The 18,840-nt window shown below is 30.2% G+C and overlaps 1 protein-coding gene and 1 pseudogene across 1 annotated transcript in view; one reads left to right on the forward strand and one right to left on the reverse strand.

Annotated features, from left to right (window-relative positions):
- Positions 1–18,840, forward strand: part of LOC142325378 (ribosomal protein S6 kinase delta-1) — a 69,850-nt gene that overhangs the window by 47,348 nt on the left and 3,662 nt on the right. The window contains exons 11-13 of the mRNA XM_075367076.1: positions 13,573–13,730; positions 14,001–14,208; positions 16,499–16,594. Coding sequence (XP_075223191.1) covers positions 13,573–13,730; positions 14,001–14,208; positions 16,499–16,594 — 462 coding nt within the window. The remainder of the gene's footprint in view (positions 1–13,572; positions 13,731–14,000; positions 14,209–16,498; positions 16,595–18,840) is intronic.
- Positions 1,898–8,185, reverse strand: LOC142324639 (uncharacterized; annotated as a pseudogene).

Raw genomic sequence — 18,840 nt, forward strand, 5'->3', positions numbered from 1 at the left:
CCACAAAAGACACAAAGAAAAGAATCTCGGGCAATGTTCAACAGTCTTTAGAAAAGAAATTTCATTGACACTTTTGAAGGGTGAAAGAAGCACTGTAATCTATGTTTATACTTACAAGAAGACTATTTTGAAGGGGATAGTGGACATTTGTGAAAAATCAAATTAATTTTTTTAGCGTAGTCCAGGAAATTTCTGATATCACCTCTAGGGTTGGGTAGTTTGAATTGTTTATAAGCTAACTATTTTCTAAAGAACAAATTTAGCTAAAAATATATCCTGGGCAATAGCACACAAACCATGATAAAATGAAAGTCCATTATGAAATTTAATAAAACGACTGAAAGATAATGAATTATTTTAGCCAAAATGATCTACAAACTTCCTTTTTTTTCTAAATAATAATAATTAACTTAAATGCATAGTTTCATTAGCTTCCTTATTTCATTGTCAGGTCCATCATTTGTGTCTTGAATCGGTTAAAGGCAAAAGTAGTAATCACTTGGTGTAAGATCCAGACTGTAGGGTGACTGGTGAAAACTTTCCCAATAGAATAGTTCAAGCTAGTGTGTAAGATCAAGCTTTATCGTACAAAAGTGCAATCACACTGATAACAAGTGATCTCTTCTGTTTTGAATGGTATATCTACATTTCAGTAGGTTTTTACGTTGCACTTCAACATTAATAGTTCTATGTTCCAGAACGTGATCAGAAAGATGCCTTTCTTAACCCAAAAAATTTGATGTGGACAATACACATGACTTCCTTGTACATCTACTAAATTACATTTACACATTTTTTGAAATGAAAAGTATATAAAATTTTATTATATTAACAATTTTTGTTTTTTTTCATATTTCCTTTTTTTGTTATTGAATTATTATTTATTGTAAAAATATTTTTACAATCGAAGGTTAATAATTATTAATAAATCAATATATTTAAATTAAAACAAAAAGGAGGTGAAGTTGGATTTGAACCGATGTGCCTTCCCCTTGTAAGATTTTATTTGGCTAAAATTTTATTTGGTTTCTGGAACTAATGAAAATAAGTACTACCTATGATATATTGTTGATAAGCTCTCAATGAGGGCTTATTACTGCAGTTAAGAAAAGTCCAAAATCCAAATTTTGTGGACACTTTTGGTCTAGCCAATTGCAGTCAGAAGGGGAGGTGCACAACTAGATATAACAACAGTCCTAAATCCAAAATTTCAACATTCTACGGATAATAGTTTTTGAGTTATGTGAGATACATACATATATATGTACAGACGTCATGCCGAAACTAGTCAAAGTGGATTCCGGGATGGTCAAAATGGATATTTCTGTTGAAATACGGAAACCATAATTTTTTGTGATCACAATACTTTCTTTTTACTTCATACAAGGAAGTAAAAGTAATGGTTGAAGGTGCTTGGTTAAAAGCTTATTTACTTTTGGAGATGAATGTAGGAATTGCATTAACATAACTCTACAAACATCATTGCATTTACTTGGTTCAACACAATTTTGACTACATTTGTAAAGGAAATCCAAGTTCCTTCCCCAGTGATGGTGATTGGCCTGTCACCTTCATTTTCAAAACTGAGAAATTTTGGGCCAAAATCAGATATTTCTGCTTGTGTGTATCCATTAACAGTTTCAGTACACTTTTGCACAGTTTTTGTAATTAAGGTTCTTTACTACATTTTAAGTTACTGAATGTAAAATGTTTCAAAATTGGGTAGATAATTCTGCAATAGTTAATCGCCAATTGTTATCAACTTCCGCATTCAGTTCTTCCATTAATTCATTTTTTCACTACTGTTGGACCCTATTATACCATACTACTATTACTTTATGTACTTTTATTACTTTTACTTTAGTAGCATACCATACTACTATTGGACCACTATTCATCATGAACCTTCCATAGTCAAATGATACCACTGGCTAAATATACTATCATTCATAGCTTTAGGTCTGTAAACCTCACTCTGTTGTCTGAATTTCAACAGTACTGTTTTTGCTGACAAATATATATAACACTATAAATTTTACAGTTGGCAGGATTATTCGTCATAGCTCACATAAATTGTTCACAAAATCGTATAGTTGACTTGACCATTTTCCATATTAAAACATATTGAAACAAAATGCATATGCAGTCCTGATTTGTTACCACAGTCAGTGATAATTTCTTATAATGTCTTACTTAAAAAAACATTCCTCATATTGCATTCCAGCCATGAGTTCATAAATTGAGTTTCAGTAAATTGTAGTATTAATGTTTATAATCATGTCACTGACCATGCCATGTTCGAAAGGGCTCTTTAAGGATATTAACTTAAGAAACTGACTAAAGACCTTATTTATAATATTGTGCTGTATTTTGTATTTTTAACAGAAAAATGCATTTAATTGTTAAATAGAATAACAGAATATAGAAGTACTGAAAATATTGTGTAAATTCATAAATCTTATCATATCAAAATAATCTTATGTAGAAAAAAAAATTAGTTTATATTACTGTTTTAAATCAGCAATAAAAGTAATGTATTTCAAATCCATACCATAATGAAGTACATCCAATACACCTGTGAAGAATCTGTACTGGGATTGTGCAGTGATTCAACATTTCTGATATTTTGAATCTTCATGTGATACTTTTCCTTTTTGAATAACAGTTGAATTACATTTGTACAGATGTTGTATTTCATCTAAGTAGTTTTGTAATGTGGAAAAGCATTGTAGACTTCAGCCAATGCTCGTGAACAGATTGTTGATTGAATTTTCTGTTTCAAAAGATTTTAACAATTTGCTAGTTTTTTTTTTATTGAATTACTTTGGTATTGTTTTTTTTTTAACTGCTTTGGATTTCTTATATTGTTCCCTCTTGTATGTGTAAATTCATCATCAATAAGACCTTCATTCATCAATTGTTTCAAATGACTTTCTAAAAGCTCATGCATATCTTTCTTATATATCTGCAAATTCTGTCGATTTCCTAATACCGCTATAGTTTTTATTACTTCAATTTCAGTAGTTCTTACACAGTTAATAAAATTTTGGCTCAACTTTTTTTCATGCACTTTTTATCTGAATATGTGACTTAAACCCCATGAGACCGCAATATTTTCGAAAGTTTGATAAATGTCAAATCTTTTTCTAAAATTCTCTCAGGGTAACATAATTGTCTATTCCTAATGTATAATCTCTTATTTCTGTTGCTTTAAATCCTGCCTAATATATTTTATTTAATACTATTCTTTTCAGTGAATAATAAAATAAATATTCTTTCACCCTGTTCATATCCGCAGATATCGGTAAGTAAAAAACCTCTGTTAAAATTTTAGACAAGTTTTTTCATATGCATGCTTAATGGCCTAAAGAGTGGGGAACAAAGTTTTGTACTTTGACATGAGCTCCCCACTCTAGGTCATTTATCACACATATGAAAAAATTGGCAAAATCATCAAATTTTTAATTTGAAGCTATGATTTTCACATAATCTTATATCATCATCAAACCTTGTTGTCAAATCCATTCTTAGATACTGTCCTAAAATTATTTTTTACACTTTAGTGCGTTTAATTTAAGAGTGGTTAAAAAAATTTTTTACATAATTTTTATTTTCTACTTTTTAGTGCATTTAATAAAGAGTGGTTTTTAAAAAGTTTTTTATATATTTATTTTCTACTTGTTAGTCTTCATAAGTTTATGCTTTACAGATGCGCTAGTGCACAGGTTTGAGCGCTTTTTCAAAGTTTTCATGCTTCCAATTTCCAGTACCAGAAACAAGAGTATAGGCAGCTTTAAAAGTTCATATATCTTAAAATATTACTTCTATATACTCATGAACACTTCACACATCACAAATCTTAGGTCTCAAGACAAATATTAAAATTTCTCATGCATTCAAGTTGTGAACCAGTCAGTAATGTTGTCACTCAATACACCAGGGGAAATTCCAAATTTTTCTAACTCCAGCCATAATTTAACAAAAGTCTCAATTTTTTTCACTCTGTGTGCAGTCGCGTCTAGTACTGTCAGCAGCAAAATTACTTTTTCGATATTCTTTGTACTTTTTTGATGTTTTTTTGTACACTTTTAAAAGGTGATTTTGATTTATAATCTACGCAGGGAAAATGTGTACTTCTCACTTATGATTGAATTGGAGTAATGACTTTTATTTACTAGCTCATAAGTAACATGAATCATCAACCATAAATTTTGAATGTAACAATTAAATGAAATTTGAATTCTTGCCTCAGCCGTAGAAAAAATACTGACTGTCACAAATATGTATAATTCTTTCAGTAAGAAAATATGCATGTAAACGAGGTTGCATAAGTACAAGGAGCATTTTTTTCACTAATTAATGTATCTTAGCAACTTGAAAATGTTGCTAAAATTTGTTGTCATCAGGAGTAAACCTGAATGCAAAGTTTCAGAGCGAATGCATAAGCAGAAATGCTTCAAAATTTGACTGAAAGGTTCTGTACCATGAATCTCACATACATAGTCCAAGATCGAGTTAATATAAGATTGGTAAAAACATGAAGTTTTTTATTAATGGTAGCATAAATTATATTTAAATAATAAAAAGAAATTGTCTTATATGTATAATAAGCAAGTCATGATGATGTAGGAATGGCAATGTGACTTAATTAAACTAACATTGAAGTGATCACTAAGTAATCACAATTAGTTTTGCACATATCAGTTTGGTGGATTTTATACAATTATTTATTACGGTTTGATTATAAAATTATGCTTTTAATTAAAACATGGTGTATAAAATTCTCAAGGTTAATACCATATCAGAAAATAATAAAAATAGTTTGCGCTATTATCAATTTCATTTTATTATGTTTTCCATTAAGATAAATCGAGAAGTGTTCTAGTCAAAGGACATCATAGTGTCTGTTTATTTAAAATAGATCACTCTACATTCTTTTTTGGAAAAATTTGTATTTACTTTTAGTTACAAGAACTTGCGCATGTCATGAACATTCTCATAGAGCTTCATTTTTATAAGTTTCTTCAGTACTCCCCTCATAAGAAAAAAATCTGATGTAAACACCATATGACTTCCATGTATGCCTATTAAATTACATATATACATTTTTCTAAAATGAAAAGTACATAAAATTTTATTTCATTAATAACTTCTGATAATTTTTCATTTTTTCTATTGTTATTATTTATTGTAAAAATATTTTTACAATCAGAGGTTAATAATTAATTATTAATAAATCAATGTATTTAAATTAAAACAAAAAGGAGATGTAGTCGAGTTTGAACCAATTTGCCTTCCTCCTTGTAAGATCCAAACATTTTATTAATTATAATTTTATTTGGCTATAACTCTGGAACCAATGAAAATAAGTACCACTTATGATATATCGTTGAAAAGCTTTCAATGAGGGCTTTTTACTGCAGATAAGAAAAAGTTTAAAATATACATTTTTTGGACACTTAGTCCAGCTAATTGCAATCAAAAGGGGAGGTGCACAACTAGATGTTAACAACAGTCCTAATCCAAAATTTCAACATCCTACGGCTAATTGTTTTTGAATTATGCGAGATACATATGTACAGACGTCATGCTGAAACTAGTCAGAATGGATATTTCCGTTGAAATCTGAAAACTGAGATTTTTCGCGATCATAATACTTCCTTTACTATGTACAAGGAAATAAAAAGCAGTAACTCCAGTCAGCTATACATTTGTACAGTCAGTGTCTTGAGATTTGTACATTTAAAATCATAGAAAGTCATTTTTCAAAAACCAAAACGTTACCACATAAAATAACAGTTAAAGCATAAATAAAACTTGTCATTTATTAATTGTAAGTCAATTTTATTGCTAGTTATTTTCAAAAATTGTAAAAAATACAAATTGTGTTACTGCTTCCTTTTTTATTATTACTGCTGGAGTAACGTGTATTATTATTATTATTATTCAAACACAAGTAAAATAATAGTATCTCCAAGAATTAACACAATAATTAAAAAGGAGACCAAAATATTCTTTAATTAATTAAAATAATCAACATAAAGATAAACTTAAATCCAAAAATCTTAATTTCTTTGAATTAAAAAAAGGAAGAAAAAACATAAACAGATAACTTTTCTAATACAAAAATGTTTAACCATTTAATAATTGTAATTTCATATAAACATAATTTTTCATAATTTTCCAAACTAAGCGCAAATAATTTAACACAAAAATGTATTACTTAACTCATCTTGCTTCTTCTGTACGGTTTTTTTATAAAACTGAGAACAATTAACTAACAACATTAATCAGCCAATTTTATTAACTTAATGTGAAATAGAAATTTTAAAAAAATAATCATTAAAGTGTTAGTTGTTAAGTGTTTGTTAACCAGAAAACTTTAGAAACTGAATGCAATTACACAATGAAATAACTCATTAAATCAAGATTAGTTTTTAAAATTGTTATGCTGGGTTTAAGTATTCTTCATTAAATTTCACTCATAATTATCTGATCAGGTATGTTGGCTGAAGATGGTAAATTAATCCAAAAATGTTTTTGTGCTTCAGCATAAGTGGAACCAGTTTGGATATAATGTCATCTTTCTTATCTTATTTAATACCTGGGTCATGGCTTTGTTTTTGAAAAAGTGGAAATTTTTTATGTTTTACTATATTTGCCTGTTAAAATTAAGCTCTTTTGTCTCACCATTAAAACTTCTTTGAATTTTAATGTAAAATGTCCTTTACAGGTCGTGAATCATTTTAGACAGATATGGCTTGGGATTACATTTGTTTATTTTATACGTAGATTAGAGATCACACCATTCACTAAAATGTGATGCTTCCATAACTTTAATAGTAGGAGGCTTTACTTTTTTGAATTTCAATATATATAATAAAATCTTGAAAGTCATAAACGTACTTGGATTTTTTCATTGACTGAGCAACTATGTGGTGAAATGTGAACGCAGACATGAAGGTATGACCCACAGAAAGGAAGTTAAGTGACAGTGAATCTGCTGCAATTTCATTAGAATTTGTAATATATCACATTTATAATATATAATTTATTATATATTTATTTTAACAATAAATGTTAAGAGACCAGTTCTTTTCTGTGCTGCGCTGTTATCAAGCCATTTATTAATATTTTTTTACAGTGGTGTAAGGGGAAAGCATGCATAAAATTTATGATATTTTCTTTTTTTCAGCATGCTATTCTGCCTCATGTCATACTACAGCTAAGGGTTCTTTTTTTTGTTGTTTCCACTCTCCTAAGGGAACAAAGCTCTCATTGAATGTAATTATTTTCTTTGTGAATATATAACTTTTAACAGTTTCAGTTCTAGGCAACATTACTTTCTGCAAGTCAGCTGATACATACACCAAATCATGCATGGATTGATTAAGTTTAATATGACTTTTGCATCACTTCAAGCAAGTTTAGCTTTTAGTAGATGTGTTTTTTATTGCAACACAGTAAACAGTCATAAAATGTTTGTAGTGGGCTGAGATCTATAATTTATATACTTTGTTAAGTTTTATGAGCTTATAATATGGTGGATCAGGTTGTTTGTACATTTTACAATATTCTCATTCTTTGTGGTCCACCTTTGTAAAAGAAATATTTAATTAATCAACAACATGTAGATATGAGTCACATGAACAATTAACATCAGGGTGATTTTGTACGAAGTTATTCTACTTGTCAGTTACTGTAATTTCTGAAGCAAGTATCATCAATTGGGAGCATGCTCCCGTCTATAGTGTTAGGCATGGGTTAAACTTTTCAACATGTCTTTCAATTAATTGTTTGTCAATTTTATTAACGCAGCTTTTTTCCCTCTTATATCAGTAGGTGGTGTAATACTACAGTTTTCATCATCATTACTTGTTTTAATTGCATTGAAGAGAGGTATGTCATTCTTTTCAGAAAATCCAAGAGTTGTTAACATAAAATGCTTGCACACATCTTTTTTTTCTCCCCTGTTATTTGTAAAGAAGTATCTCAGTTTTTGCATTTTCTTTGGACTATTTTCACCTTGGCTTCTTTGAACTTTATTGACATTAACACAAGTCCGAATAAATAATCACCTTTCTCTGTTGCTCAGATTCCAAAAATTTACATTAATATGTTTTCTTCTATCTGGGATTTTTTCCAAACATTTCTTCCTACAAGTATTAAGACAAGGAGATCTCATTGCATATTTACTCTGTCTTTTCTCATCACTATTTTTTCCTTACTTTCTGCCATAAAAGATTTAGGTTTCCCGTGATGAGCTTCACCTTTTTAAGTTAGTTTTGTTAGAGCATTTTGACAAAGAAAAAGAGTACCAGAAATATTAGGCTCGCTATTAAATGTTACTGAACATTCTTTTTTTACTTACTATTACAGTATTTTCAGTAATATTAATGAATGCAATTCCATCAAAATTTACACTTTGATTAGATTAAATATATACAGTGAGATTGTTAGTACTTACTATAGTTATATTAGCTATCTGCGTAGGTTGCAAACATGCATTATCAATATCAGATTTATAATTTCCTGAAATTTAGGCAACATTACCAGAATTATTGCATTCAACAAGAGCTTCTAAGCTATTATTTTCCTCATCATGACACAAAAAACTATCTGAATTTTTGCATCAGTAATCATATTATCCCACAGAACATATCAGTTTCTTTCATCGCTCGTTTACTTTTAACACAGCTAATGTTCAGTGTAGCACAATTTTTATTTGGAAAAGAATTGCTTATTAATAAAAAGTTACTATCATTTGAAGCTACTTTGGTAACTTTATTAGAAACATTTTTAAGCATCTGTTCAGGTTTATTAAAGCCATTAATCTGAGTACCAGTATTACATTTCTTATTTTGAAAATAAAAACCTAACCTACAGCCTTCAGCATCACTTTGTTTTAAAATATTTTCATTAGTAAAATTGCTGTCACTGGAAATTGTGTTTTCTTTATATCTTTCTACAAATAATTTGAAAATCTGTTTGGAATATGAAGGAACACGTTTAGCCTTTCATTTAACACTACCATTAACGCATTCCATTTCAGATACTATATATGACAAACTTATAAAAAACAGATTTTTAAAACCATGAAATGAGTTACCAGAAACCTATGTAGCCAATTAACTTCACAAAATTATAACTAAATATAAAAAGAAAAGTGAATCATTTCAAAAACAAACTGCGACACAATGCTTTTTAACAGCTGTTTGCAATGTTGTATGAGACATATGATCTTACTGTGGAAAGCAGCAAGTACAATGACATTAGTTTGAAAAGAAAAAAACCATATCTCTGGATCATAATTAACTTATCAGTATCTCCGTAACTTCTTGGTGGATTTATTGTGTTTTGTAGGAAAAGACAATTTTCAGTTACGCTTGGAGATTGTTTTTTATTTCCATATAGAATGGAGATATGCATTTTTGGCAACATATTTAGAATCAGCATATCCTTTACATGAAGGATTAAAATTTAACTTTTCTTTGCTTAATATTAAAGTTACTGCTTTTTTCCTTATGACGACAGGGTAGCATGTATCATTTCTAATAAAAATATTAATAGGAGGCATACTGATTTCTGATATGCAGCAATCATTTAATAATCTGGTAAGGATTTTCATAAATATAAAATTCAGTTTTGATGCATATTTTCTGATTTATAGGCCTTAAAGGAAGAATATCTCTCATATTCATTTCTAACCCTATTTTCTCAAATTCTGACTTGTAACTTAACAAATTTAACCCAGCACTTATCTTATGGAAGTTTTTTCTGATTGGTTTTCAATAATAATTGTGATATCACATTTTTATAATGGTACTTTAAAGTTGTGAAATATCCATAATTTACAGGAAGCAATATCAGGAAAATAAGACTTGAGAATTTCATGTTTAGTCAGAAAATCTTGACCTTTGACGAGTGGGAGAGAACATTCTCATGATTTAGTTTCCAGTTGTGTAATTTCCATGGATCTGGTTTTTTCAGCAAATGGCGCCACAAAAATTAAAGAGAACTTCTTGATAATGTCTTATCGAAATTATCGTGAAAATTCATTTTTTTAACGTACAACTTCATGGTATAAATATAAACTGTAAGCTTCATTTTGGTTCTGCTCCTCACCTGTCTTGCTTTCTTTTGGCTATTAGAGTTCAGAGAGTTCATCTATAATAACTAAGCCTTGGTTTCTAGGTTGTTTTCAACCAACTTTCATCACTGATATGCTCTTAAGAGAAAGTCAGAATCATTATAGGCAGGTTTCTGTCCTTTAATATGAAATGGTCCTGTTCAATTTCAAAGTCACACTGCTTGCAGTAAGTATAAAAAAAAATCACACATATATACAGCTCTGGTAATTTAAAATCTGATCTACATAAACTTCCAGCTGCTTCCAAAGAAAAACAATGTGTGGTGCTTTTTGAACAGACCTTATGTGTCTGTTTTCTTACAGGTTTGAATATTTCTTCTCTTCCAAACAATTTTATGCCACATAATCCATTTCTTTTTATATTTTTGGTTTCATAATCTTGATGTCAACCAGCAACCTTCTTACAGTTTCTTATTTAAAGCCACCTTCCTTCTATTCAAGCCACCAGAACATTACTTCTTTGAAGTATGTTATGTGTTAATCCAGTTTCATTTCCTTTTATTGTTTCTTCCTGTAATTTTCTGCTACCTCTGTTTGCTAAATTTTCCACAACATATTTTCTAATTTTGTTTTGTTTTATTTTTTTATTTTCCTTTTGTCTCATGACCAAAAAATGCTTCCACATAATCCTTCTTAAAAAAAAAATCACTTGTTATTTGTAAGTTATCAGTGCTCTAAGTAGCAGCAAAGCAAAATTTCTATGTGTTTTATTAGTTGACTAGTTTTCTTGGGATGATCAAATTGATTTCATTTACAACAAAATTGAACCCTCTACTGCTTTGCTTTAAAATGTCTTAATGAAACACTATCCTTGTCATCATTATTAAATATTTATTATGAATCCGTATGTTCCAAACTAAATTATAATCTCATCTCTTGGTGCTTTGTCAGAATAAGTTTTTAAATATAAAGATGGGCTGCCAGATGATTGTTTGGTGCCTGTAAGTATGAATGATGTAGACCAATATTTTGTGTTGCGTCCCTTATTGTAGGTGGTGGAGTTTGATTTACTTCTGCGGCTGAGGTTGCCCAGCGGGTGTCGCATCATGGCGTATGCTGACGTTGGGCTCCTGCTGACCGAAGGAGGTTTGCAGAGGGGGGTTGAATTCTGAGCTACTCCAGCATGCAGGATATTTGAGCTATGGGGTCATCAACATAAGATGATGTTTAACCTGGAAAAGACCACAATGATGCCCCTCAAAAGCCGTTTGACTTTGATGCGGTGAGTCCGTGTTTCAGTGTCAGGCCAATGTATTAGATATGTTCAGGTTCAAAATACCTTGGGGTGTTTTTTGATGAGAAATTGCAGTTTAAGAAGCACCTTCAATACGTTGTGGGGAAGGCTTGTAATGCCTTCTTCAGAATTCCACGTTTGGTCAATCCTGATTGGGGCCTTAATTTTAAGACTATAGTGTCTTGTATAAGGCCGTCTGGAAAGCAATTATGCTATATGCAGTGCCTGTTTGGGCAGACAGGTGAAAATTTAAAAGCAGTCGGGAAATTTTGTTATGGGCTCAATGTCTTATATTGCTAACAGTAATGGGTGGTTACCATACAATTTCACGAGAGGCAAGCTTGGTGATCACATGTGTGAAATTGATAGACTTAATTGCATTTGAAAGGCAACAGGATTATGTTGTAAAGAAGTCAGGTGAATTGACTTCTGAGAAAATGAAGGAGATACAGCAGTATGGTGTTGCCCTGTGGCAGGCCAGATGGGATGAGACAGAGTGTGGGCATTATATGCATGATCTTTTCTGTAATGTTGATTTGTGGGACAAATCCCCAAGAGTGTCTCTTGAGTGCACCCAAACAAGTATGTGACACAATTTCTTTCAGAGCAAGATTTTTTTTGGGACAGACTACAAAAATTCAGCCTGGCGTACTGTGGTATGTGTCTGCAATGCAGATTATTGGACAATGCTTATCGTGTGATATGATGTGCTAGGTATGACTTAATGGACACAGAGGCCATTTGTCGGCTTGATATTATCGGGTTGACACTTTATCTCCGTGTTAATTGGTTAAAAGCTGGGCCGAATGGGTGATCACAGAAAGTTTTATTACATATTTGGTGAAAGGAAGTATCACTGAAGGGATGTGATGTTCCACTTGGACTTTCCTTCTCTGTGTTTATGTTTGGTTTTAATTTTTTTTGGGGGGGTTTTCTAAACTGTTGTTGTTTTTGTTTCTGTTTGGTTATAAATTTGTTTGTTTTTCGTTATTAAAAGTAGTAGTGCTCATTAGTGCAAGGCTGTTTTTAAAGTGTATAGTTTTGAAATTAAAAATAAGTACACTATTCTTAACAATTTTATTTTTACGTGAAAGCTTGTATTTTAATTTAGTTTTCTATATAATTGCAATCAATATTAAGGCACTTGTCATATTGTGCAACCAGCTTTTGAACACCATCGTCATAGAAGTCTGCCGCCTGACTTAATTACCAACAGTGCTTTGATGGTCACTTTGATACTATCATCGTTGATAATATAAGCATTTGGTCACAATTTCATAGACAGCATTTCTTGAAACTTGAGGAAATTCTTCAGATAGTGAAGAAATCGTAAAGTGTCTGTTCTCTCTTACTTCTTCGTCGACTTTCTGCACCAAATCTTCAGTAATGACAGAAGGTCGTCCATTCTGTTGCTCATCATGAACGTTCTGGTGGCCATCTTTAAAACCTCTAACCCATTTTCATTCCATTCCATCGCTCATAATGTTTTCTCCATACATTTCACTGATCTGACAATGAATTTCAGCCACTTTCACGCCTTTAGCATTAAGAAAACGAATCACACTACGTGTTTCACAGTTGGCGGGATTTTGGATCAGCGGAGGCATTTTAAATACTCACAAACGAACGTAAACACAGTCGAATATGTCCATAATGACGTCTGTGGCTTGCCAACAGATGCAGGTACACAGTGCGCATGTGTGGATTGCCGATCACAGCGTAGCAGCGGTGGAATTTCAAAACAATACTTACTTTAAAAATGTGCCTCATATGTAAGTACTGTTTTTATTATTAAAAGATTTATTTATTTATTAAGCATGAAATGGGTTTCTTAACTAACAAGAATTTTAAAAGAAAATTGTAAAAAATAAGCTGGTAAGAACTTGGTAGAAACCATATTACATTCATTGTTGATAAACAGTATCCCTAATGAAAAGTAGATGAGCATAATATGTAGTAGATGTTGCAAAATATTTCGAAAAAGCTGTTAGAGAGTGAAAGATATGAGTAATCATCCTAATCAAAAATTGATAGTTCAGATGTTGATGTAACATTCATAAATATCAGGATTTAATTAAATAATAGGAAGACATGTGAATGTTAATTTTTATGTTTTTCTCAACTGTTTTATTATTTTATTATTATTAATATTTTTTATTTGATTAATTGAATGGTGTTTGAATTTTAGGCCAGTTCACCAGTAAGTAGTGTAAGTACCGATGGTGAAGCGCAGTGGTGGAAACAGGAAATTGAAGGAAATGGTCTTAAAGAAGAAACAGTGAAAAAGTGGGCAGCTCAGTTACTTATTGCTATAAATGCTTTACATAATGTTGGAATAATATGCAGGTTAGTTCCTTATATAATTAGGAAGATAGTAGTGGTAATAATGAAAACAGATATTTGTCATTTTTAATAGTTAATTCATTAGTATTTTGTAGAATATTTAATTAAAAACAACTGTTTAATTCTTATCACTTTTTAATTTAATTTAATTTTATGTTATTTATTAAGCGTTCCTGAAATAAGAAATGTTTGGTTTTGATAAATTCATACTACCCTGAGCAATCAGCTTTTCTTACTAATTATTCAGATATTTTTTATCTTCCTTTTTTTCAGAGATTTAAATCCAGATAATATTCTAGTACATGATGGATCTATTCGACTGACTTATTTTTGTCAATTTGCTGGTGTCGAGCCTCCAGTTGATTATAAAGCTGTTAAAAAGTTGTATTGTGCTCCAGAAGTATCGTCAATATTTCCTATTACTGAATCAGCTGATTGGTGGAGCTATGGAGCTATATTATATGAACTTATTACTGGCCAGGTCTGTATCATTGAAAACTGAGTTTTTAGAATATTTATTGATTGAGTCCTGTTTTTATTGCTTCTGTTAGTTGATTGAAGTTTTCTACTTCTCATGTTATTTCCCCATGACAATCTTACATTCTTCATGCTGCAGAGTGAAGTATGAAGTATGCTGTACTTGTATGGAGGTGTAATAATAATCCTCCACCTGAAATTATTTTATGTGTTGATTGTTGTGTCAGCATCTGGTTTTACTCCTTAATGTATACATTGTGCCTTTTATTATTATTTCTTCATTTAAAATGTTTGTTAGGTTATTATACTTACAAATGTATTTGTTTCTGTGTCTGTAAATATATATATATATATGTCGGTGAACCATTGAGTCTAAATACAGCAAATATTGAATTATGGTTAAAACTCATGTATAGAATTCAGTGGTTTGTAAGGTGTTAAATTTTAAAGGTGATTGAAAAGTGTATTTATTGTAATATTAGTAGTTGATTAATACTGTCCTTCATTTTTCCATAAATTTCCACAATTCCTTTTTTCATGTTCTACTGTTTCTTCTCGCATCTCTTAACCAAAATTTCTTCCCCAATTCATGTTCAAACCAGTTCTTTCTCACACTTATTGTATTTACTTTCTTTTATGTTAAATTTATTTAATACTATCTTATTTTTAATAAATGTTGTATTACTAATTTACATAAGGCATATTGATGCACTTTCCTACTGAGTTGAGACAGTTGAGAATACATCAATTGTATTATAAAATGCTATTAAGATTGGCCAAATTTTGCAAGACATATCTTGGAAACTAAACATAGATATGATCCTGATAAATTTATGGAAGTATTAGATTATTCCAATAATTTTTATAACACTAGTAATATTAAGAAATTGCATGTAATTATTAATTAATGAACAGATTCGATTCGTGATGATATTTTATATAAGCAAGTGATGAACAACAATTGTTAGGTTGGCCAGTTTGACTACTTTCCCCACTCCACAAAAATCATAACAGGGACATACTTACAAAACAAACATTATTTTTACTTTATTGACATTTAGTTGTTGTGACTTTGTTGTGATTTTACTTACAAATTTTATTTATAGTTTATTTTTTAATATTAATTTATAAGAATAATTATCCTCCTGAAGATGGCTAAATAGCTGGAAATTTTAGAGAAAATATACTAATTGGTTGGTAAGGTGATTTCAGTATTATAATTTATCAAAGATGCCATGTTTACAAAATCAATTTTTTCAGTTTTCATATTCTTATCTGAATTGCGAAAAATTTATTTACTACTGTATATTCTAAGATAAGTACCAGGTAAAAATTTTTGTTATTAATTTTTTTGTTGGTAGTGTGACATACGAGCTGGTATCTACTACCAAGGTTAGGGGATGTGGTAGACATACAATCAACATCTATCATACAATGATGGAATTATTTAAAATTCACTTCAGCTACTCAGATGTATAGAAAAGTTGCTTACTAAACATTTTTACTTTTGCTTAATGAAAATATTATAAAGATTAAAATACATAAAAACAAAATTTACAAATAATAAGAAAATTCTAGGAAAGCCATCTTTAGTAATTAATAGATAAATAAATATTTACAATTAAAACATATCAAAAAGCAGCTTGCCAAGCAAAACAGAACATTTAAATTTTGCAAATTTAGTTCATTTGAGAATCACATTAAATTTAATTTAAAAGTAGTAATGTAAGCAGCAGTTCAATAAGTTATCATTCAGTGGTTAATAGGCAATGATCCTAATTCTTTAAATTAATTTAATTTTTTATTTGGTGTTCAATAAAAATAGTAAACTACTTTCTTAGATGAAATGTGAAACCAAAAATAATGTTATTTTTTTATGTATGAAGTCAGAATGCAGTGTGCATAAAAAAATTAATCAAATTAGTAGGACAAAGGAAAACAGAGGTTTGTGGTGATGTATAGAAAAAAACCCAGCAAGAATCGTTAAGGTCATTAAATGCAGTCCTGCTGCAATCAAATGTCATCCTAAAACTGTTATTGCACAAAGCAAAAGCTGCAGAATCTGTATTTGTCCATCCATCCATTCATGTTGGTGATGAAGGAATTCAATTAACTAAATTGTTTAGCATTAATGTACAAACAAATTACGTTTCTTTGATTGTTTGTTATTGTAACCTTAGTGAATAAATATTTTTTTTAAAAATCCAAAAGTGCTAGGGTGAAATTCAACAAAATATTTATTTATATTTTAAATGTTCAATTAAATATAAAAATATTCTGGTGTTTTATTTTAGAGCTTAATATCATGTCATCCTGGTGGAATACATTGCCATACAATTCTCTACGTTCCAGAAGGTGTATCCATTGAATCGCAGTCACTTCTAAAAGGGGTGAGGTTATATTTCGATCAGAAAACTTTTTTTACTTAATTTTTTCGTACTCTAGGAATTTTTTTAATTTTTTTGTACCCTAGGAATAATAACATTGCATGTTGCTTCTTAGTGTTAGCAATTTATTTTTTACGTAGGAAGTGTTAACTTCCTAAAGCAATTATAAGAAAATTACATAAGGCATTTTTAAGAAGTTATACGTATAAAACAGTTTTGATCAAGGTACTGGTATAAATTGTTAGTGTTTCCTGAAGATGGTGGCCACCATTCTCTATAAAACAGCTACCGAATAACATTCTTCAGCTGAAGCAGGTTTGTGGAGTGATGTTTAAAAGCCAATGCCTTGAGGTAACGCCATAAAAAAAATCACAGGGCAATAAATCAAGCAAGTGTACCACCCATGGGATGTCATCCTCGGATCAAGATGAGCCGTTTAGGGAGCATTACCCTCAAAGTTGTCATCAAAGCTCTGGCTGTGTGGGCCATGACACCATTCTGTTGGAATCTGACATTTCCTAGTTGCATTTCTTCAAGAGATGATTTGAAAAAGTTTTGAATTGTCTCCACATACTACTGTGAATTAACAGCATGGTAGTCTTTCTCAAAAAAGTAAGAGCCAATCTCCAAATCTTAACAACTCACACCATATAGTCTCAACTTATCACTGTGAAGTGGTCTTTCATGGAGCTTCCTAAGATTGTTACCACTCCAATATTCTGCTTGTTGACACATCCAGATATGTGAAAGTGTGCCTCATTAGTAAAAAAAAACAAGTTGATGAAGGGAAGTTGAACAAGTTTTGCACTCTGTTATTCGGTTCTGGAAAACGCACAGTGACAATTCTTACACACCAAAAATCTTTGATATAAATGAAGATGTTCATGAAGAATTTGATGCATTGAACGATTAGATATTCCTAAGTTGACTGCATGTTTGTGAGTAGATCATCTTGAAGATTTTAAAATCAACTGTCTAACTAACTCCACTGGGGATTTTTTCACTATACTCCTGGTTGTCATGAAGCTCTCTATCCACAAAACAATCAATTTCTGGTTAGAACTTCAGCTGAATTCCAAAGTGAGTGCGGAACACATGCTGCATCACCAGGTAGGAATAGTTTTTTGACTGCAAATGCACACTGCGCACTTGTCCACCTCAGGTTTTCTACACAGGAGTTCTGGACAAAACGTTTGCAACTGCTGTGTTCACTAAGCTCATCGCCACTTTTCTATGAACTGTCCTCACTTCAAAATATTCCTTCAAAAAAGGGAGTTTCTGCACCACCACCCTGTAATAAAACGTATAAATTTATTTCCATTTATCTAGTGCAAGCTTTGTGAATGGAGAATGCTGATCTAGTAGGCAGACAAACAGATATGCCATAAAGTCTTGAGGTAATGCAACTGAAGTAGGTACATCTTTTAACTAGAAATATATATTTTGTATTTTATGAAATATTTTTTGTTTCAACCTGTTTATTTTTACAAAAAATATAACATTATTTACTACAATTTTATATATAAAAAATAGTAAGATTTAATAAAATTATACATATATATATATATATATATATATATATATATATATATATATAATTTTATTATTAAATCATGTTTCATATTCTCCTGTGGAATCTTTGTATAGGTATATCAAACTACATTAACTTTTCTGTATTGGTTATAAAAATTGTTAGTTTAAAAAATTTAATTACATTATCCCAAATGTATAGGTTGATAATTTCATAGGAATAGATATGATTCATTGTTATCAATTATTTTATCAATCATTTAGTTACTTACAATACATAAGTGTTATACATGCAGTCAATAAAAACCATACACTAACCATGTGTTATTTTCATATTTATGCATTACAATATAAGTAATGTACTACATAATAGTGAGTGGTATTAAATAAACCATCAAAAAGAAATTTCCAGATTTCTGTATTAAAACATGCTGTTATCATTTATGTTTAGGAATTCAGTCAAACAAATACTAATGTTACGATGCGCAGAATTTAAGAGTAAACTTCTTTCTTTTTTTTTAAGAGTAATTTAACTTTGTATCATTAAGTTAGTTACATGTGTAATGCATTTACCTTCTTTTTTTTACTCTTTTTATTACTGTACAGAATGTATTGAAATTTGAGGGCCACAAGAGCACGTACACATTTATTAACTAACATACTCAGAACACAATTTAAGCAAAGTATTGCTTGACAGCATTTGCTCCTGATGACATTTA

This window comes from Lycorma delicatula, chromosome 5, assembly GCF_047948215.1.
Source record: "Lycorma delicatula isolate Av1 chromosome 5, ASM4794821v1, whole genome shotgun sequence".
Taxonomy (NCBI): Eukaryota; Metazoa; Arthropoda; class Insecta; order Hemiptera; family Fulgoridae; genus Lycorma; species Lycorma delicatula.